At 39.9% G+C, this 14,393-nt stretch overlaps 1 protein-coding gene across 6 annotated transcripts; it reads left to right on the top strand.

The window, feature by feature from the left end:
• The first annotated feature begins 2,407 nt into the window (after positions 1–2,407).
• On the top strand, positions 2,408–4,728 carry ARL4A (ADP ribosylation factor like GTPase 4A). 6 transcript variants are annotated; one of them, XM_058724961.1, is made up of 2 exons: positions 2,408–2,543; positions 3,722–4,728. In XM_058724961.1, the coding sequence occupies exon 2, from the start codon at positions 3,808–3,810 to the stop codon at positions 4,408–4,410; it is 603 nt and encodes a 200-aa protein (XP_058580944.1). In that variant the 5' UTR covers positions 2,408–2,543; positions 3,722–3,807; the 3' UTR covers positions 4,411–4,728. The 6 variants fall into 6 exon arrangements, with proteins under 6 accessions (XP_058580944.1, XP_058580945.1, XP_058580947.1 ...); XM_058724962.1 differs by having other exon boundaries at positions 2,410–2,543; positions 3,719–4,728; XM_058724964.1 differs by having other exon boundaries at positions 2,427–2,552; positions 3,719–4,728.
• The last annotated feature ends 9,665 nt before the right edge of the window (positions 4,729–14,393 follow it).

Below are 14,393 nucleotides of genomic sequence, written 5' to 3'. Positions count from 1 at the left end.
CTAAAGGCAGGGGTTCACAGAACCTCTTGTCTAAATAACTTTTTCATGGTGCCTCAGGCCCAAAGAAATATCCCAAATTTCCATTTAAGTAGATAGATCCAGTCAGCTCAATAGTTACAGTTGTTAATACAGTCCAACAGATGGCACTGTGTTTCCCTCAAAAAGTTAAAATCTCTCATAGAATCCTCATGAGTTCCTGAGGCACCCCAGAGCACCTCAACATGCAGCCTATGAACTATAGCTTAAAAGGAACACTTTCCTGGAATAGCATCTAAATAAAATATCTGAACTTGCCTTCTACAGGAAGGTTGTGCAACAAAGTAAATGGTGTATTCCATTAACCATTGCTTTTTATATCATTTAATGCAGTTTTCGTATGGTTGTTATTACTTACAGAGGAGGAGTATCATTTTTCTCTAAAGAGCTGGAGAGAAAATATTTTAGGTTTTGTGAGCCACAAGTGGCCTCTATTGTATATTCTTATCTTTTCTGTTGCAGCCCTTTAAACATGTAAAAACCATTCTTATCTCCTGATATAGGCAAATTCACACAGGCTGTAGTTTGCCAACCCTGTTCTAGTTATAAGCCTATGGTATTAGCATTAAGTGTAATTCCATGAAGGTGATTCTGCCAGGGTAGAAACTCTTAGTATTTTCCCATCTCCTTCTTTTTCTCCAGGGAAAAGTATACAAATATGCACCCTTGCAACTAACAGGGAAAGGCCTACTTAATTGTAAAGTTATTGTAAACACAAGGCTGTTAGGGACTCTTGTTCTTAATTCTTGATTTCATGACAATTTCAAGTTTTTCCAGCTTAATAAAGAATATGTGTTATATTTCTAAGACTAGTTATTACACTAAGCCCTTTATCACTTACTTGCTGATTATTGTAAATGGCTAATGATAACTAACAAGGCAAGCTTTAGCTTACGCTAGATTCAGCAACTTGATGTAATATGCTATTTGAGATTTCTAGCTTTATTTTCAAAAATTAGTGGTGTGGTCTTGAAAATATACACTGTACTTAGACCTAAGGTTTTATGTCTATTGCTTTAAAATAATTTTTTAATGTTTATTTTTGGGAGAGAGAGAGAGAGAGAGAGAGAGAGAGAGAGAGAGAGAGAAGCAGAGTGTAAGAATGTAAGAAGGGCAGGGCAGGGAGAGGAGGAGACAGAGAATTCAAAGTAGGCTTCAGGCTCTGAACTGTCAGCACAGAGCCCCACCTGGGGCTAGAACTCATGAACTGTGAGATCACAACTGGAACTGAAGTTGGAGGCTTAACAGACTGAGCCACCCAGCTGCCCCTTATGTCTGTTACTTTAAAAAAATCTAGTAATAAAGGTAATAAATGTCACTAGCAATGATGGTGTTGAGAAACATAAATTTCTTGAGGAAACTTCAATCTGTATTTTCAAAGTGCAATTGTTTTTAATGTGCACCATGTATATTCTTCCAAGTTCCAATCTCTTACAGTCCCAACCCAAAAGATGTTTGTTGATTGACACTTTCCCAGTACCACACCTTCAGTGTTGTCTAAGTATCCTGAAATTATCACTGATCACATTTTTAATTAAATTTTTTCATGTGGCAATTTGGTTACTCTTTTGCTCCCAATGAGACCAACAAACATTCTAGGAGACAGAGACAAGGTCTGATTTCTTCACCATTCTATCCCTGAGGACATAGAATTGTCCTTACTGCCTGTTAAGTCAGGCTTGACTTATGAGTCAAGCACACAACTGCCATTTAGGGTCAGAATTATTCAACAGGAAGCATTAGGCATTTAATGACTAGTAAGTAGACTTTAAGTTCCACTAATTTTCCTTGGGTTAATAGAAACGCCTATTTAATGTTTCAGTTTATTTCCTCATTTGTGAAACCGGGATATTTCTACCTCACGGGGATGTTGGTAGGGTCGTGTGGGAGAGAGGGAATTTATTTGCTTTGCAAAAGGATGATGAGTTTCAGACACCATTCTGCCCCAGACGTTCAGGCCAGCTACTGAGGCACGCCCACGTCATCCCGTTATATAAGGGGCCCGCCCGTCCGGGATCTTCTGAAATCTCTGACGGTACGTCACCGGCCACCGCCCAGAGGACACCGTACGGCGCCCGGAGGATAGGCGGTGCAGGGTGGGACCCGCCGGGAACTGTCTCAAGCCACCCGCCGGCTAGAGAAAGCGTCGGAGACAGCAACTGCTCTGGAAGCTGAAGCCGGAAGCTCCGCCCGACCTCGCCGGTGGCGGGTCCGGGTTAGGCCAGTTCGAACGTGACCTTGTTTTGCCGTTGCTAGGAGACCGGGCTCCCGCACGCCCCCCAATGGCCAGCTCCCGGGTGCGCGCTGAAGGGGGGCGGGGCCGCGGCTGCTGGGCTGAGGGATCGGCCGGGCACCGTTAGGAGGCCTGGCGCACGGCGCCAGCCGGGCGCCCCTAGAAGCCGCGTATCACCCTCGGCCACCAACGGGGCCTCACTGGTGCCTTCCGACAGGTAGCAGTGCGCTCCCGAGCGGCTGTGAGCGACGCTGGGTCCAGACCATGAAAGACGGTGAGTCAGGTGAGCTGCAGCGGGGCGGGCAGCTGGTGTGGCCACGCCCTGCCGAGGGAGAGGAGGCGGCCGGGTGCGGAGGGGCGAGGTATAGGGAGTGTGCTGGCGGGACAGTGACCCTGCCCGTGCGGGAGCCGCACATCGAATCATTCACGCCTGGGGGTTGGCACGGCCTCGGCGAGCACCTTTCGCCAGCGGACGAAGGGTTAACGCGCCGGCGGTGATCGTGGGTCCCGGATGTGGGAGCCCCGGCCCAGCGTTCGCCGGCCGCGCTGCAGGTGCGCCAGAGCGGGCGGAACGAGGTGTCTGGCAGCGACCTGACCGGCCGGTCGAGGCTCCTTGTCACCTGCAGGGGCCACTCGGCTTCCTCCGTGGGCGCCTTGTTTTCTAACTTAAGGGCAACAGGTGGTGCCTGTGGACCGAGGGAGAGCCCAGCTCGGCCGCACTGGGAGCGGCAGTTATTCTCACCAATTAGGGCACTGGGGCGTGTGTGTATTGGACGCGCTGACGTGGGTGACCAATGGGATTTGGGCTCGTGGGTGGGCAGTGAGGAGTGGGCGTGGTTAGAGTCCGAAGCTACGGTTTCTAGTGCAGCAACTGCCAGAGCTGCGTGGAGAGCTAAGCTGAGCGGTCGTGGGGTGCTTTTCTCTCCAACCCCGTGCGTGAAAAACGTCTAACAAATGCTTTCCTATTTGGATCCAGACTCCAGTTCCGGAGGTGAGAGCACTGTGCTATTTGCCGGGGGGGCGGGGGGGGGGGTTCGTGAAGTGGGGGTAATAGTGACCTTGGGTATGCTGTTAAGCACGTGGAATTAGATCCCTAAAGTAGGATTACGTGTTACGAGTTTTCTGCCAAAAAAGGCACTTCTGTGGTTATTGTAAGTCGAACCAGATACTGATGATTAGGTTATCTTCAGAATGAGGTCTTTGAGATTTGGAACCCAGGGACGTAGAGAAGTACGTGTTACTGCAATTTTCATGACTGTGAAAGAATTTGAATCACAAGGATTATTCTGTCTTTTGCCTTGGTTTGCGTGCGTTTCAGATCTCATTTGGCTTATTTACTCAAACAAGTTTTATTTTCAAGTTCCTCGTCTTATATAAGAAGAAAGGGAGAGAGAAAAACAGTTGTAGTACGGTATTTCAAAAGAATAACTTATTCATTTTTCCTCTCAGCAGTCTTGTAGCTGGATCCCCTAGGAAGAGAAATTCTGAAGCAGTAAGAAGAAAGCATTTCAATTTGGAACACTAATTTGCACCTGGAAATGGGGAATGGACTGTCAGACCAGACTTCTATCCTGTCCAGCCTGCCTTCATTTCAGTCCTTTCACATTGTTATTTTGGGTTTGGACTGTGCTGGAAAGACAACTGTATTATACAGGCTGCAGTTCAATGAGTTTGTAAATACTGTACCTACCAAAGGATTTAACACTGAAAAAATTAAGGTAACCTTGGGAAATTCTAAAACAGTCACTTTTCACTTCTGGGATGTAGGTGGCCAGGAGAAATTAAGGCCACTGTGGAAGTCATATACCAGATGCACAGATGGCATTGTGTTTGTTGTGGACTCTGTTGATGTTGAAAGAATGGAAGAAGCCAAAACTGAACTTCATAAAATAACCAGGATATCAGAAAATCAGGGAGTCCCTGTACTTATAGTTGCTAACAAGCAAGACCTGAGGAACTCATTGTCTCTCTCAGAAATTGAGAAATTGTTAGCAATGGGTGAACTGAGCTCTTCCACTCCCTGGCATTTGCAGCCCACCTGTGCAATCATAGGAGATGGACTGAAGGAAGGACTTGAGAAACTACATGATATGATAATTAAAAGAAGAAAAATGTTGCGGCAACAGAAAAAGAAGAGATGAATGTAATACCTTTTCTATCTGTGTGGAGTAGGTTTTCTCCAGTCTGATTTTGACAAATGGAAGAGTGTCTACAGCCTGGTTTGCCTGCCTGCCCTCCTGGATGCTGATAAAGCTTTGTTTTGTTGAACAATCAGATGCCCAACTCTTTTGCCTTGTGGAAGATGCGTAAATGCAGTGCTTCTTAAAATGGTCTCTTCTCCCTACCCCACAAATCTTTTGGTACTACCATTCTGGGAAGCCAAGCATGGATAGCAAATTGACCAGAAAACACTTGTGGAAATTTGACCTGAAGTTAGTGAAATAAAACTTTGAAGAGTATCTGCCTAGTGTTTTGTATTTGCATCTTTTGGGGGGAAGCCTTTACGAGGAAATTACAATAGAAGGCTCTGTATGTTAAGATGAAATGCTAATGAATGGAAATGTTAAGGTAGATTAATATATATACAGTTGTATTGATCACATTGGTCCAACCAGTAAGGGATAAGGAGGAAGTGTTTGTTTTTTTAAGTTTTGGCCAAATGCATTTTGACATTTTCTGGAATCAAATGATGTAATACTCTATCTTAATTCTAGGCAATGTTTTAAATTGGTCTAACTTAAAATAATAAAAATAAGGTATTGGCATATTCAAGTGCATGAATTAGTTTTCCTGACAATGCATGTTTTGGTGTGTAGTTGTTTACTTTTTAGAAGTAGCTATGCATCTTTCTCCATGGTCAGGTTTAAAACACCCTTTGGGGGATTTAGGGCTGTTGTAGAAATAGTTTACTGTCAGGAGCACTTTCACTTGAACCTAAAATAAGTTACTTAATTTTTTTATATAGTAAATTAGGGCATGTAGACTAATCATAAATGCACACGCTTGGTATATGTATGGATTTATGAAGAAAGCAATTGATGAATTCAGTCAAGAGGATGTAATTACAGTACATGTTCTCTAAAGTATTCCAGTTGTAAAATATTTGTTTTCTTGACGCTGGCTGAACACAGATGTGGTTTCATATATTTTTGTAGTCTTTTGAGAGGAGCAAAAGCTTTATAAACAACACCTGATGCACTGTGGAGTGAAAATGTAAGAGGTAACCTATAAGTGCTCTGAGCTTTAATTTTTTGTTTACAATCCAAGCAGCGTTATGTGGGCAGTCAAGTCCTGATTATAAGGTAGGAAGAAATGAAACAGTACTGCTGATAAAAATTACGGTTCTAGAAAATGAAGGAGAAAGTAGCAAAGCTATGTTTTCTGAAAATTCGCTGGTGCTGTTTACACTGGAATCCAAAAAACCCTCTAAATTAAAAGGAGGAAAACCCTCTACCTGATTCTTACCTATAAGCAAGGACTTATTTCCAGTGATCGTATATTAGCAAATCTACATAATTTCTACGTGTAAAGCAAACAGCTGTTTGTTCTGAAGATAACCAAAAGAACTGCACTTTGCTAACAGGCTTTTATTTGGATTTGGTTTTCTGTTTTGGGGTTGGTTTTGTTTTTAGTGGTACAGTTAGGTTTTCGGAACCTCGATCCTTGTTACACACGAAATAAAGTAGCTTCCTGTGGAGCTCTCGTTGTTAAATGTACCTGCACTAGTGACATTCACTTAGAATGTTTATATTTATAAAAACGTGGATAATAACTACGAATAAAGTACTGGAGGCACTAGGAGAACACTGTTTGAGTTTTAATGTATTTCCATTTCCTGAAGCTTTTAATTAGGTGTGTAAAAACCACCCTGACAGCTGAGTTACAGAGTCCTAAAGTAGTTTTATTTCCCTGAAGTGTGACAGAGGCACCAAAGACTGTTGTCTGGGAGAACCCTTTTTTTTTTCCTTTCTCTGAATGAAATCATGATATACTCTAAACATCACTAGATCCGTGATGGATTAATAAAGCTTGCTGAAAAAAAAAACAAAACAAGAACAGGGAATGGATTTAGATTTTTAGCCTTCCGGTACTTTGTATATACTTGCTATATAAAATTGTACCGTTTTAACAATCACTTGAAAGTTTAAGCGTGCTGACCCTTATTTTGTAGCCTAAGAATTTGATAAGCAAATTCATGTTATCGAAGCATTTCATATTTAGTGCACAACTGAACAACAAAATAGCGACAACACTATACTAGCTTTTATTTATGAAATACATTTTCAGCTCCAAAACTGGTTGTAATGTTTTCCATTTTGCTAAGTTGAAGTTCCCCAGCACCTTTTCTAGCTATTAATACCATAGGATGTTGGGATGGTAGGAATCTTCCCACAGTGCACCCAAAGAGTTTAGACAATGCTGTTATATCCAGTTTTTTATTAAGGTACAACTTTTCTCAAGTATATTTCTAAAATATTTTCTTATATTTAAGGTTACTTGGTATAATACCAAACATTAAGGACTGGATGATTCTAAATGCAAATTACTATCAAAGAAAGTTAAATATAAAAAAGTTTAGGGTAATTCCTAAATGGATTATAAGCATTTAGGGGAAAAAAAAAAGAGTTGTGTAGTTTATGTAGCCACCATAGGTTTACTAAGAGTCATGGAAAAATGAATGAAGCCTTGGAAGCTGAAAAGTGAAGCTACTGGTAAAAATAAATGTATGTAGAGAAAATGACTAGCATGTAGAAGCTTGATGGTTTCTGAGCAGAGGGAAAGACATAGAATGTTTTTGTTGTACAAGCCATTTGACACTTAAACAGTGTTTGATTAATTATTCATATTGACCTGGAGGGAGGTCTTAGGTAGAGTGTTTTCGGGGGTTCTATTTACTACAACAATTTCATCAGTAATATAAACACAATGGTTTCTTAAGTGATACCAAAAGACACAAAAAATGTTTTTTTTTTTTTAACTTTTGGTGATGTAACACTCAGCATTTAGTTAATACAACTTGGAACTTTGAATATAGCATCGTCTGAAGTTGGAATTTTACATTTAAGGTTTCAATTTAGCAGAAGATTCTTAAATGGATAGTGGTAATGCTTGTGTAACATTGTGAATGTACTTAATGCCACTGAGTTACGCATCCAAAAATTGTTAAAAATAGTAAATATTATATATATTTCACCATGATAAAAGATTTAGAATATTAAGTGTACACTTCGTTTCGAAGAATCAGCCAAAAGTAAAGTGAGGGCATCCTAACTTAGAGGCGAAATTTCATTACAAATTTTGTGGAAGATGGGTATTTATTTTTTTTATTTTTATTAAAAAAAATTTTTTTTAATGTTTATTTCTGAGACAGAGAGACAGAGCATGAGTGGGGAGGGGCAGAGAGAGAGGGAGACACAGAATCAGAAGCAGGCTCCAGGCTCTGAGCCGTCAGCTCAGAGACTGATGCGGGGCTTGAACTCACAAACCATGAGATCATGCCCTGAGCCGAAGTCGGTCACTCAACCGACCGAGCCACCCAGGCACCCCGAAGATGGGTATTTAAAGCTTAATATGAACGAATGTAGCATGCTTAAACTAATAATCATAAAATTAGTATTAAAATATGTGATAGAGATAATAGTCTGAACCACAGCTGAAGTATGTACACAAGATAGAACTGTAGGAATAACTACACGGGAGGCTAGTGGAGCTTTAGAGTCAGGTGAGGGTTCAAATCCCAGCTCTCCCACTATATACTTGTAAACTTTTGGCAAGTTCTTTGAAACTTCTCATGATGTGAGTACCCTCCTGGTAAAATAAAGACTGTCACAGAGAATTTTGAGAGAATTGAGTGAAATAATGTCAGCTATTTAGCTCTTTATTTCATAAGAACTCAATAAATGGTAGCTATTATTGTTAACCAGTATGGATCACTAGGTGTTGAGAGGCAGTTGATAATGACTGTAGAAATTCAGATTTGAATCTTAGATACACGATATACTAGTTTCATTTTGGACAATTTATTCGCCCTCAGCCTTAGTTTCTTCACTGGTAAAATGAGCATATACCTACTATTTGGGTTTAATTGACTAAAAGGATTAAATAAACAACGAATGAATACCTGACACATGGTAAACATTGAATGGATACCTGTTAATAGCCAGGATATTTTCTGACAAATGTACTTAAAACCTATTCTGGAGAGGAATGTGACACAGAAAGCTCCTAATTTGTTTTTCTTAGCACTTCTGCAGTATGGCACAGAATGGGAGGTTAGTGGAGCCTGGGGAAGACTAAACATAGTGAATTCTCTTGAAATCTACATCATTTCCTTAAATTTCTAAAGCACCAGTCAACTTAGCAAATATAATCTCACCTTCCCCAGGAGGAAACAAAATTAAAATCATGGTTATTTTTTGGGATAGACATAAAATAGAACACTGCAGAAATTAAAAATCTGAAACTGTGTACATTGTGGTTCAAAATATCTCAAGATCATTATTAATTTGTAAATTTTATCTAGTGATGAGTAGGGATTTGTATGCTGAAATTTGTATGGAAACTTAACAATATTTGTGGGCGTGTCTGGTGGATGATGACGGACAGGTGCGTGCTGTGTTATTTTCTAATTTCAGTTTGGGGTCATGTTTTTATGTGTTCTGCTTATGTTTTGTTGAAGTTGAGATTACCCATATTAGGTGTTGGGTTATAAAGAAATTGAGTAGAAAATCCTGGGTTATTAGCCAAAATAAACCTATACTTTTTTTGGCCCTCTCTTCTGTGAATCTGTAATAAGGAAGAAATTAAAGCAGTGCCAAAATAGAAGTATTATCTGGACCATTGTACCCACCCCTTTCCTTCCTGTTTGAAGACTAACTCAGGTAATGCATCTTTGTGTGTGTGTGTGTGTGTGTGTGTGTGTGTGTACACTGTATTTATGTCTTCTAAATGAGTGAAACTGGTATGGGTTCTCAAAGTATGGTTCCTGGAACAGAAGTATTAGCATTACCAAGAAACTTGTTAGAAATGCAAATTCTTAGGCCCTATTCCAGTAAAAGTTTGGGTTTGGGCCCAGCAGTCTGTGCTCTCATAAGCCCAGCAGGTGATTCTGAGCTTCACTAAAGTTAACCATTGAGTTAACAGAAAACCTAGTCATTTATCATGCTAAAAAAGTTGAATTAAGATAAATTCCAATACCATAAGATTTAGGCCTTTTTTAACCATGCTTTTTCTGAAGCATGATGTTTGACTTAAAGTAGTCATCCAATAAAACCTAGTTGAATAAACTTTAATCATGCCAGCAGAAACATATCTTTTATTTTATACATATACATAAGGGAAAGGAGCTTTGTGAACTGTGTGCTAAGATGTATAGCATCCTCAAAATGAGTGGTTGTGGCGCCTGGGTGGCTCAGTGGGTTGAGTGTCCGACTTTGGCTCAGGTCATGATCTCACAGTTCCTGAGTTAGAGCCCTGCCTTGGGCTCTGTGCTGACAGCTCAGAGCCTGGAGCCTGCTTCAGATTCTGTGTCTCCTTCTCTCTGCCCCTACCCCTATTCCATTGTGTCTCTTTCTCTCAAAAATAAATAAACATTAAAAAGAAATTTAAGGGTCCCTGTGTGGTTCAGTCAGTTAAGCGTCAGACTTCCGCTCAGGTCAAGATCTTCCTGCTCCTGGGTTCAGCCTTGATCCTGCGTCAGACTCTGTCTCCTCTGCCCCTCCCCTGCTTTGTGCGCGCTCTCTCTCTCTCTCTCTCTCAAATATAAATAAACATTAAATAATAATAATAATAATAATAATAATAATAATAATGGGTGGTTGAAGAGAGACTGTGAGGTTGATTCATTTCAATGATGCTCTAGTTTTGTTTTATTTTTAAAAATTTTTTTTAGTGTTTATTTATTTATTTTAATGTTTTTATTTATTTTTGAAGGAGAGAGAGAGACAGCATGAGCGGGGGAGGAACAGAGAGAGAGGGAGACACAGAATCCGAAGCAGGCTCCAGGCTCTGAGCTGTCACCACAGAGCCCCATCTGGGGCTTGAACCCACGAACTGTGAGATCATGACCTGAGCTGAAGTCGGACGCTTAACCGACTGAGCCACCCAGGTGCCCCAATGATGCTCTAGTTTTAAATAAAAATCTTAACCTTTTATTATGACAAATCTCAAACTTACATAAAAGTAGAATAGCATAATGAACACCCAAGTATCTCTCATCTAGTTTCAGTAATTATCAATTTTTGGCCAATCTCGTTTACTCTGTATTCCATCCACCTCCTTCTCTGCGACCTTCTCCTCTCTCCCCTGTACTATTTTGAAGTCCTAAAAATAACATTTTATTTATAAATAGTTTATGTCTCTAAAAGATAAGCACTGTTTTTTTTTTTTTTATTTCAAGTTTTTATTTAAGTTCTTGTTAACATATAGTGCAGTACTGGTTCAGGAGTAGAATTTAATGATTCATCACTCACATATAACACCCAGGATAGGCACTCTTCTTAAAAACAATCTCAATATCATCACATGTAAAAAAAATACTTTTTCAAAATAATCAAATATCTGTTCAATGTTTAGATTTCCCCAATGACTTTAAAATTTTGAAAAGTTTTTTTGCACTGGAAGACATCTGCTATGGAACAGTCTGGTTGAAAAAGGACTCAATCTTGTCTTTCTATCGCTGCTGTATGTAATGTCAACATGAATATGAATGGTCATGTTTCCTTTTTTTTTTTTTTTTTTTTTAAATTTTTTTTTCAACATTTTTTATTTATTTTTGGGACAGAGAGAGACAGAGCATGAACGGGGGAGGGGCAGAGAGAGAGGGAGACACAGAATCGGAAACAGGCTCCAGGCTCCGAGCCATCAGCCCAGAGCCTGACGCGGGGCTCGAACTCACGGACCGCGAGATCGTGACCTGGCTGAAGTCGGACGCTTAACCGACTGCGCCACCCAGGCGCCCCCATGTTTCCTTTTTAATGCAGAAATGGAATAACTAAACAGCAGGTAAGATTGGAAACCATGGGCATCCAGTGGGTGAATGTATTTTTTAAATATTAAAATGAGAAATACTTGTCCCCCTTAATCCATCATCTACCTATCTATAGATACCCTGAAATGGGTCAGTAGCAAAATGGAGTTCCCCGGGACAACGTTTTCCCAAACTGGCTATACCACAGAATGGCTAAAGGAGCTTTTAAAACTCCCTAGACTGTACCTGGGACATTTTGAATCAAGTATCTAGAGGATGGAGCCAGTAACTTATTTTCAAACTCTTGCTAGCTTTTTAACACACCTACATTGGCTAGATTTAGAAACCATTGCTTTGTTGGGGATGATAGAGGGATGGTACGTTTAGTGGCAGATAAAGAGATCATAAATAGAACTGGCTGGTTGAACGTTTACCTGGCTATCTTAGATCCTTTTCTTTTTCCCCCACGAGGTGTGATTTTCTGTTGGTTTGACACTGATGTCAAAATAACCAAACTGAGAACTTTGATTCAGAGACAGATTGGATAGCTTAGGGGAAATCTGAGAAAGCCCAGCGGAAAGGCAATATGGAATAGACACTCTTCCTTCCATGGACTGTGTGTATAGTTGATGCTAAGGGGAAGAAGGAATCCTGGAAATTGATAAGTAGTCCTGCTCATCTCAGAAAAACTACAGATGAGTTAGAGACTTAGAGATAAAATACTAACTTGCCTGCAATGTTGCTTTTCTGTAATCCTCAGGGGAACTTTGTATATCACAGGCTTCAATGATCATGATCATGACCAATTATTTTGGGACTACCAGGTCTGATAAAGAAAAATCACAGATGTATTATAGTTGCAACACCTAAATAAAATGGGTGTTGCCAAATGACCTAGACTAAACCCCTGACACATTTGATTAATAAAATAAACAAACACTTTCAGTCCTTCAGTTTGGTGGACAAAGATGGTTCATTCCTCTTGCTGGATCAGTCTGTCAACAATACCCCATGCTAAACTCTGGTGCTTGTTTTCAATTTTACAGAGAGTTAAAATCATGATCTTGACCTATATTAGCTATGTGACTGAACGCAAGTTACTTAATTTCCCTGAGTTGCAGCCTTCTCACCTTAAAATGGTGATACTCCCTCTCTTACAGGGTTATATTGTGAAAGACTTGTAAGTCATCTGGTATGATTCTGGCACATACATCAAACATTCACTCAAGAAGTATTTGAATGACTGCCTCGTGCTGCCAGGCGTTTGGGATACAGCAGTGAGCAAAACCAGAGATGGGTACTGTTTCTATCTTCTGCACTAGAAAGTAAGCTCCAGCAGGGTAAGGAATTTATCCATTGTTGCATCCTTCACGCTTAAAATGCTACATGGCACGTGCACATACTCACCACTTAAAGGGCAGAGGAAGGACAACAATAGGAAGGGCTGACTGTTGATAGAGTCGTTTGGGAAGATTTTTCTGATCTATCCAAAGAGCTATGGCTATGGAGAGACTAGAGGGAAAAGCATTTCAGGCAGAGGGCCTTTCGATGCAAAGGCCTTGACTCTGACAATAACTAAATTGAGTTGAGAACTGAGAGTAGACTAGTAGGGTCAGAACTAGTGAGAAATGGAGAAAATGGCAGGACGTGAAGTTGAAAGATCGGGGTAAGACTTTTTATGTAGTTTGACAACTGTGTTTTAGTGAGACTATTTAGTTTGCTTTTATTTTGTCTTTAACATTTATTTATTTTTGAGAGGCAGAGAGACACGGAGCTTTAGTTGGGGAGGGACAGAGAGAGAGGGAGACACAGAATCTGAAGCAGGCTCCGGGCTCTGAGCTGTCAGCACAGAGTGTGATGCTGGGCTCGAACTCAGGAACTGTGAGATCATGACCTGAGCCAAAGTCGGACATTTAACCAGCTGAGCCACCGAGGTGCCCCTTATTCAGTCTTTATATATTTAAATACATATTAGTGTTATCTGTGTTTAAATCTGCCGTAATATTTTTCATTTGTTTGACTATTTCTGTTTTTTAAAATGTCTTTTTCTTCTTTTTTGATTTGTTGAGTATTATTCTTTTTTTTTTATTAACTTATAAAGTTTTCTACTGACCTTTTTTTGTTGTCATAATTACCACATACATCCTTGATTTAGGAAGTTTGAATATAAATTAGCACTTTTGCTGTTTCTACTTTTTGGGCAAATATGAAAAACATAAAGCACTTTTAACTGCATTTACTTCCTTTGTGGTAAAGAGGCTATTAGTGTCGTATATTTTATACACATTGGAGATCTTCTAAGACACAATTATTTATTTATTGCCTACGTATTCTTTTTGCTCTCTACTTTTTCTTGAATCCCTTGAGGTATAACCCGGGATAATTTTCCTTCTGCCTGAAGAAACTCTTTTACTATTTTCTCTAGTATGATCCAGTGACAATGAATCCTTCCATATTTGCTTTCTGAAAATACTTATTTTGCTTTTATTTTTAAAGGGTACTTTTACCGTGCATAGAGTTTTAAGTGGGTTTTGTTGTTGTTTTCAACACTTGAAAGTATGTCATTTTGTTGTCTTCTTATCAGGAGGTCAGCTGTTAGTATCATTTGTGTGTGTGTGTGTGTGTGTGTGTGTGTGTGTGTGTGCTTACATGAGAGTAGTATGTCTTTTATGCTCTGGCCCCTTATAAGATTTTTCTCGGTGTTCAGGTTTTACAATCTGACTATATGTGTAGGGGTGGTTTTATTTGTGTCTCTTTTGGTTGGGATTTATAGTTTCCTCAATTCGTGCCTGTCACATAACACCAACATCTGGTTATCTGTGAGTCTTGTTTGTCTTCCATTTTTTAATTAAATTTTGCCCTATTATATTTTTGTTTATCTTCTGACTACCATACATTGTAAATAAAATTTTAGTGATATTTGAGGCTCTACAGCATGTCATTCTCCAGAAAGAATTTACTTTTGTTGCTGGCAGCTAAGCAAGGGTTCATCTCTCTGGGCTTCTTTTTTCTTTTGGCTCCTTCCCCTAAGTCCCCAGCGTCTCTGCAGCTCTCTTTTCCCTTCAGATAGACTTAAAAACACCAATTGTCTAGCTTTTCTAGTTTCTATTAAGTAGTAGCTTGGTCTGAAGGAAATTAAAAGAAATATTCTAAAAG

This window comes from Neofelis nebulosa, chromosome 4, assembly GCF_028018385.1.
Source record: "Neofelis nebulosa isolate mNeoNeb1 chromosome 4, mNeoNeb1.pri, whole genome shotgun sequence".
Classification (NCBI taxonomy): Eukaryota; Metazoa; Chordata; class Mammalia; order Carnivora; family Felidae; genus Neofelis; species Neofelis nebulosa.
The sequence above is the reverse complement of the archived record's forward strand: the minus strand, read 5'-3'. Positions and strand labels throughout refer to the sequence as shown.

What these genes read in the sequence shown, in the direction of transcription:
- ARL4A (XM_058724961.1), top strand. Translation starts at nt 3,808, where the DNA reads ATGGGGAATGGACTGTCAGACCAGACTTCTATCCTGTCCAGCCTGCCT.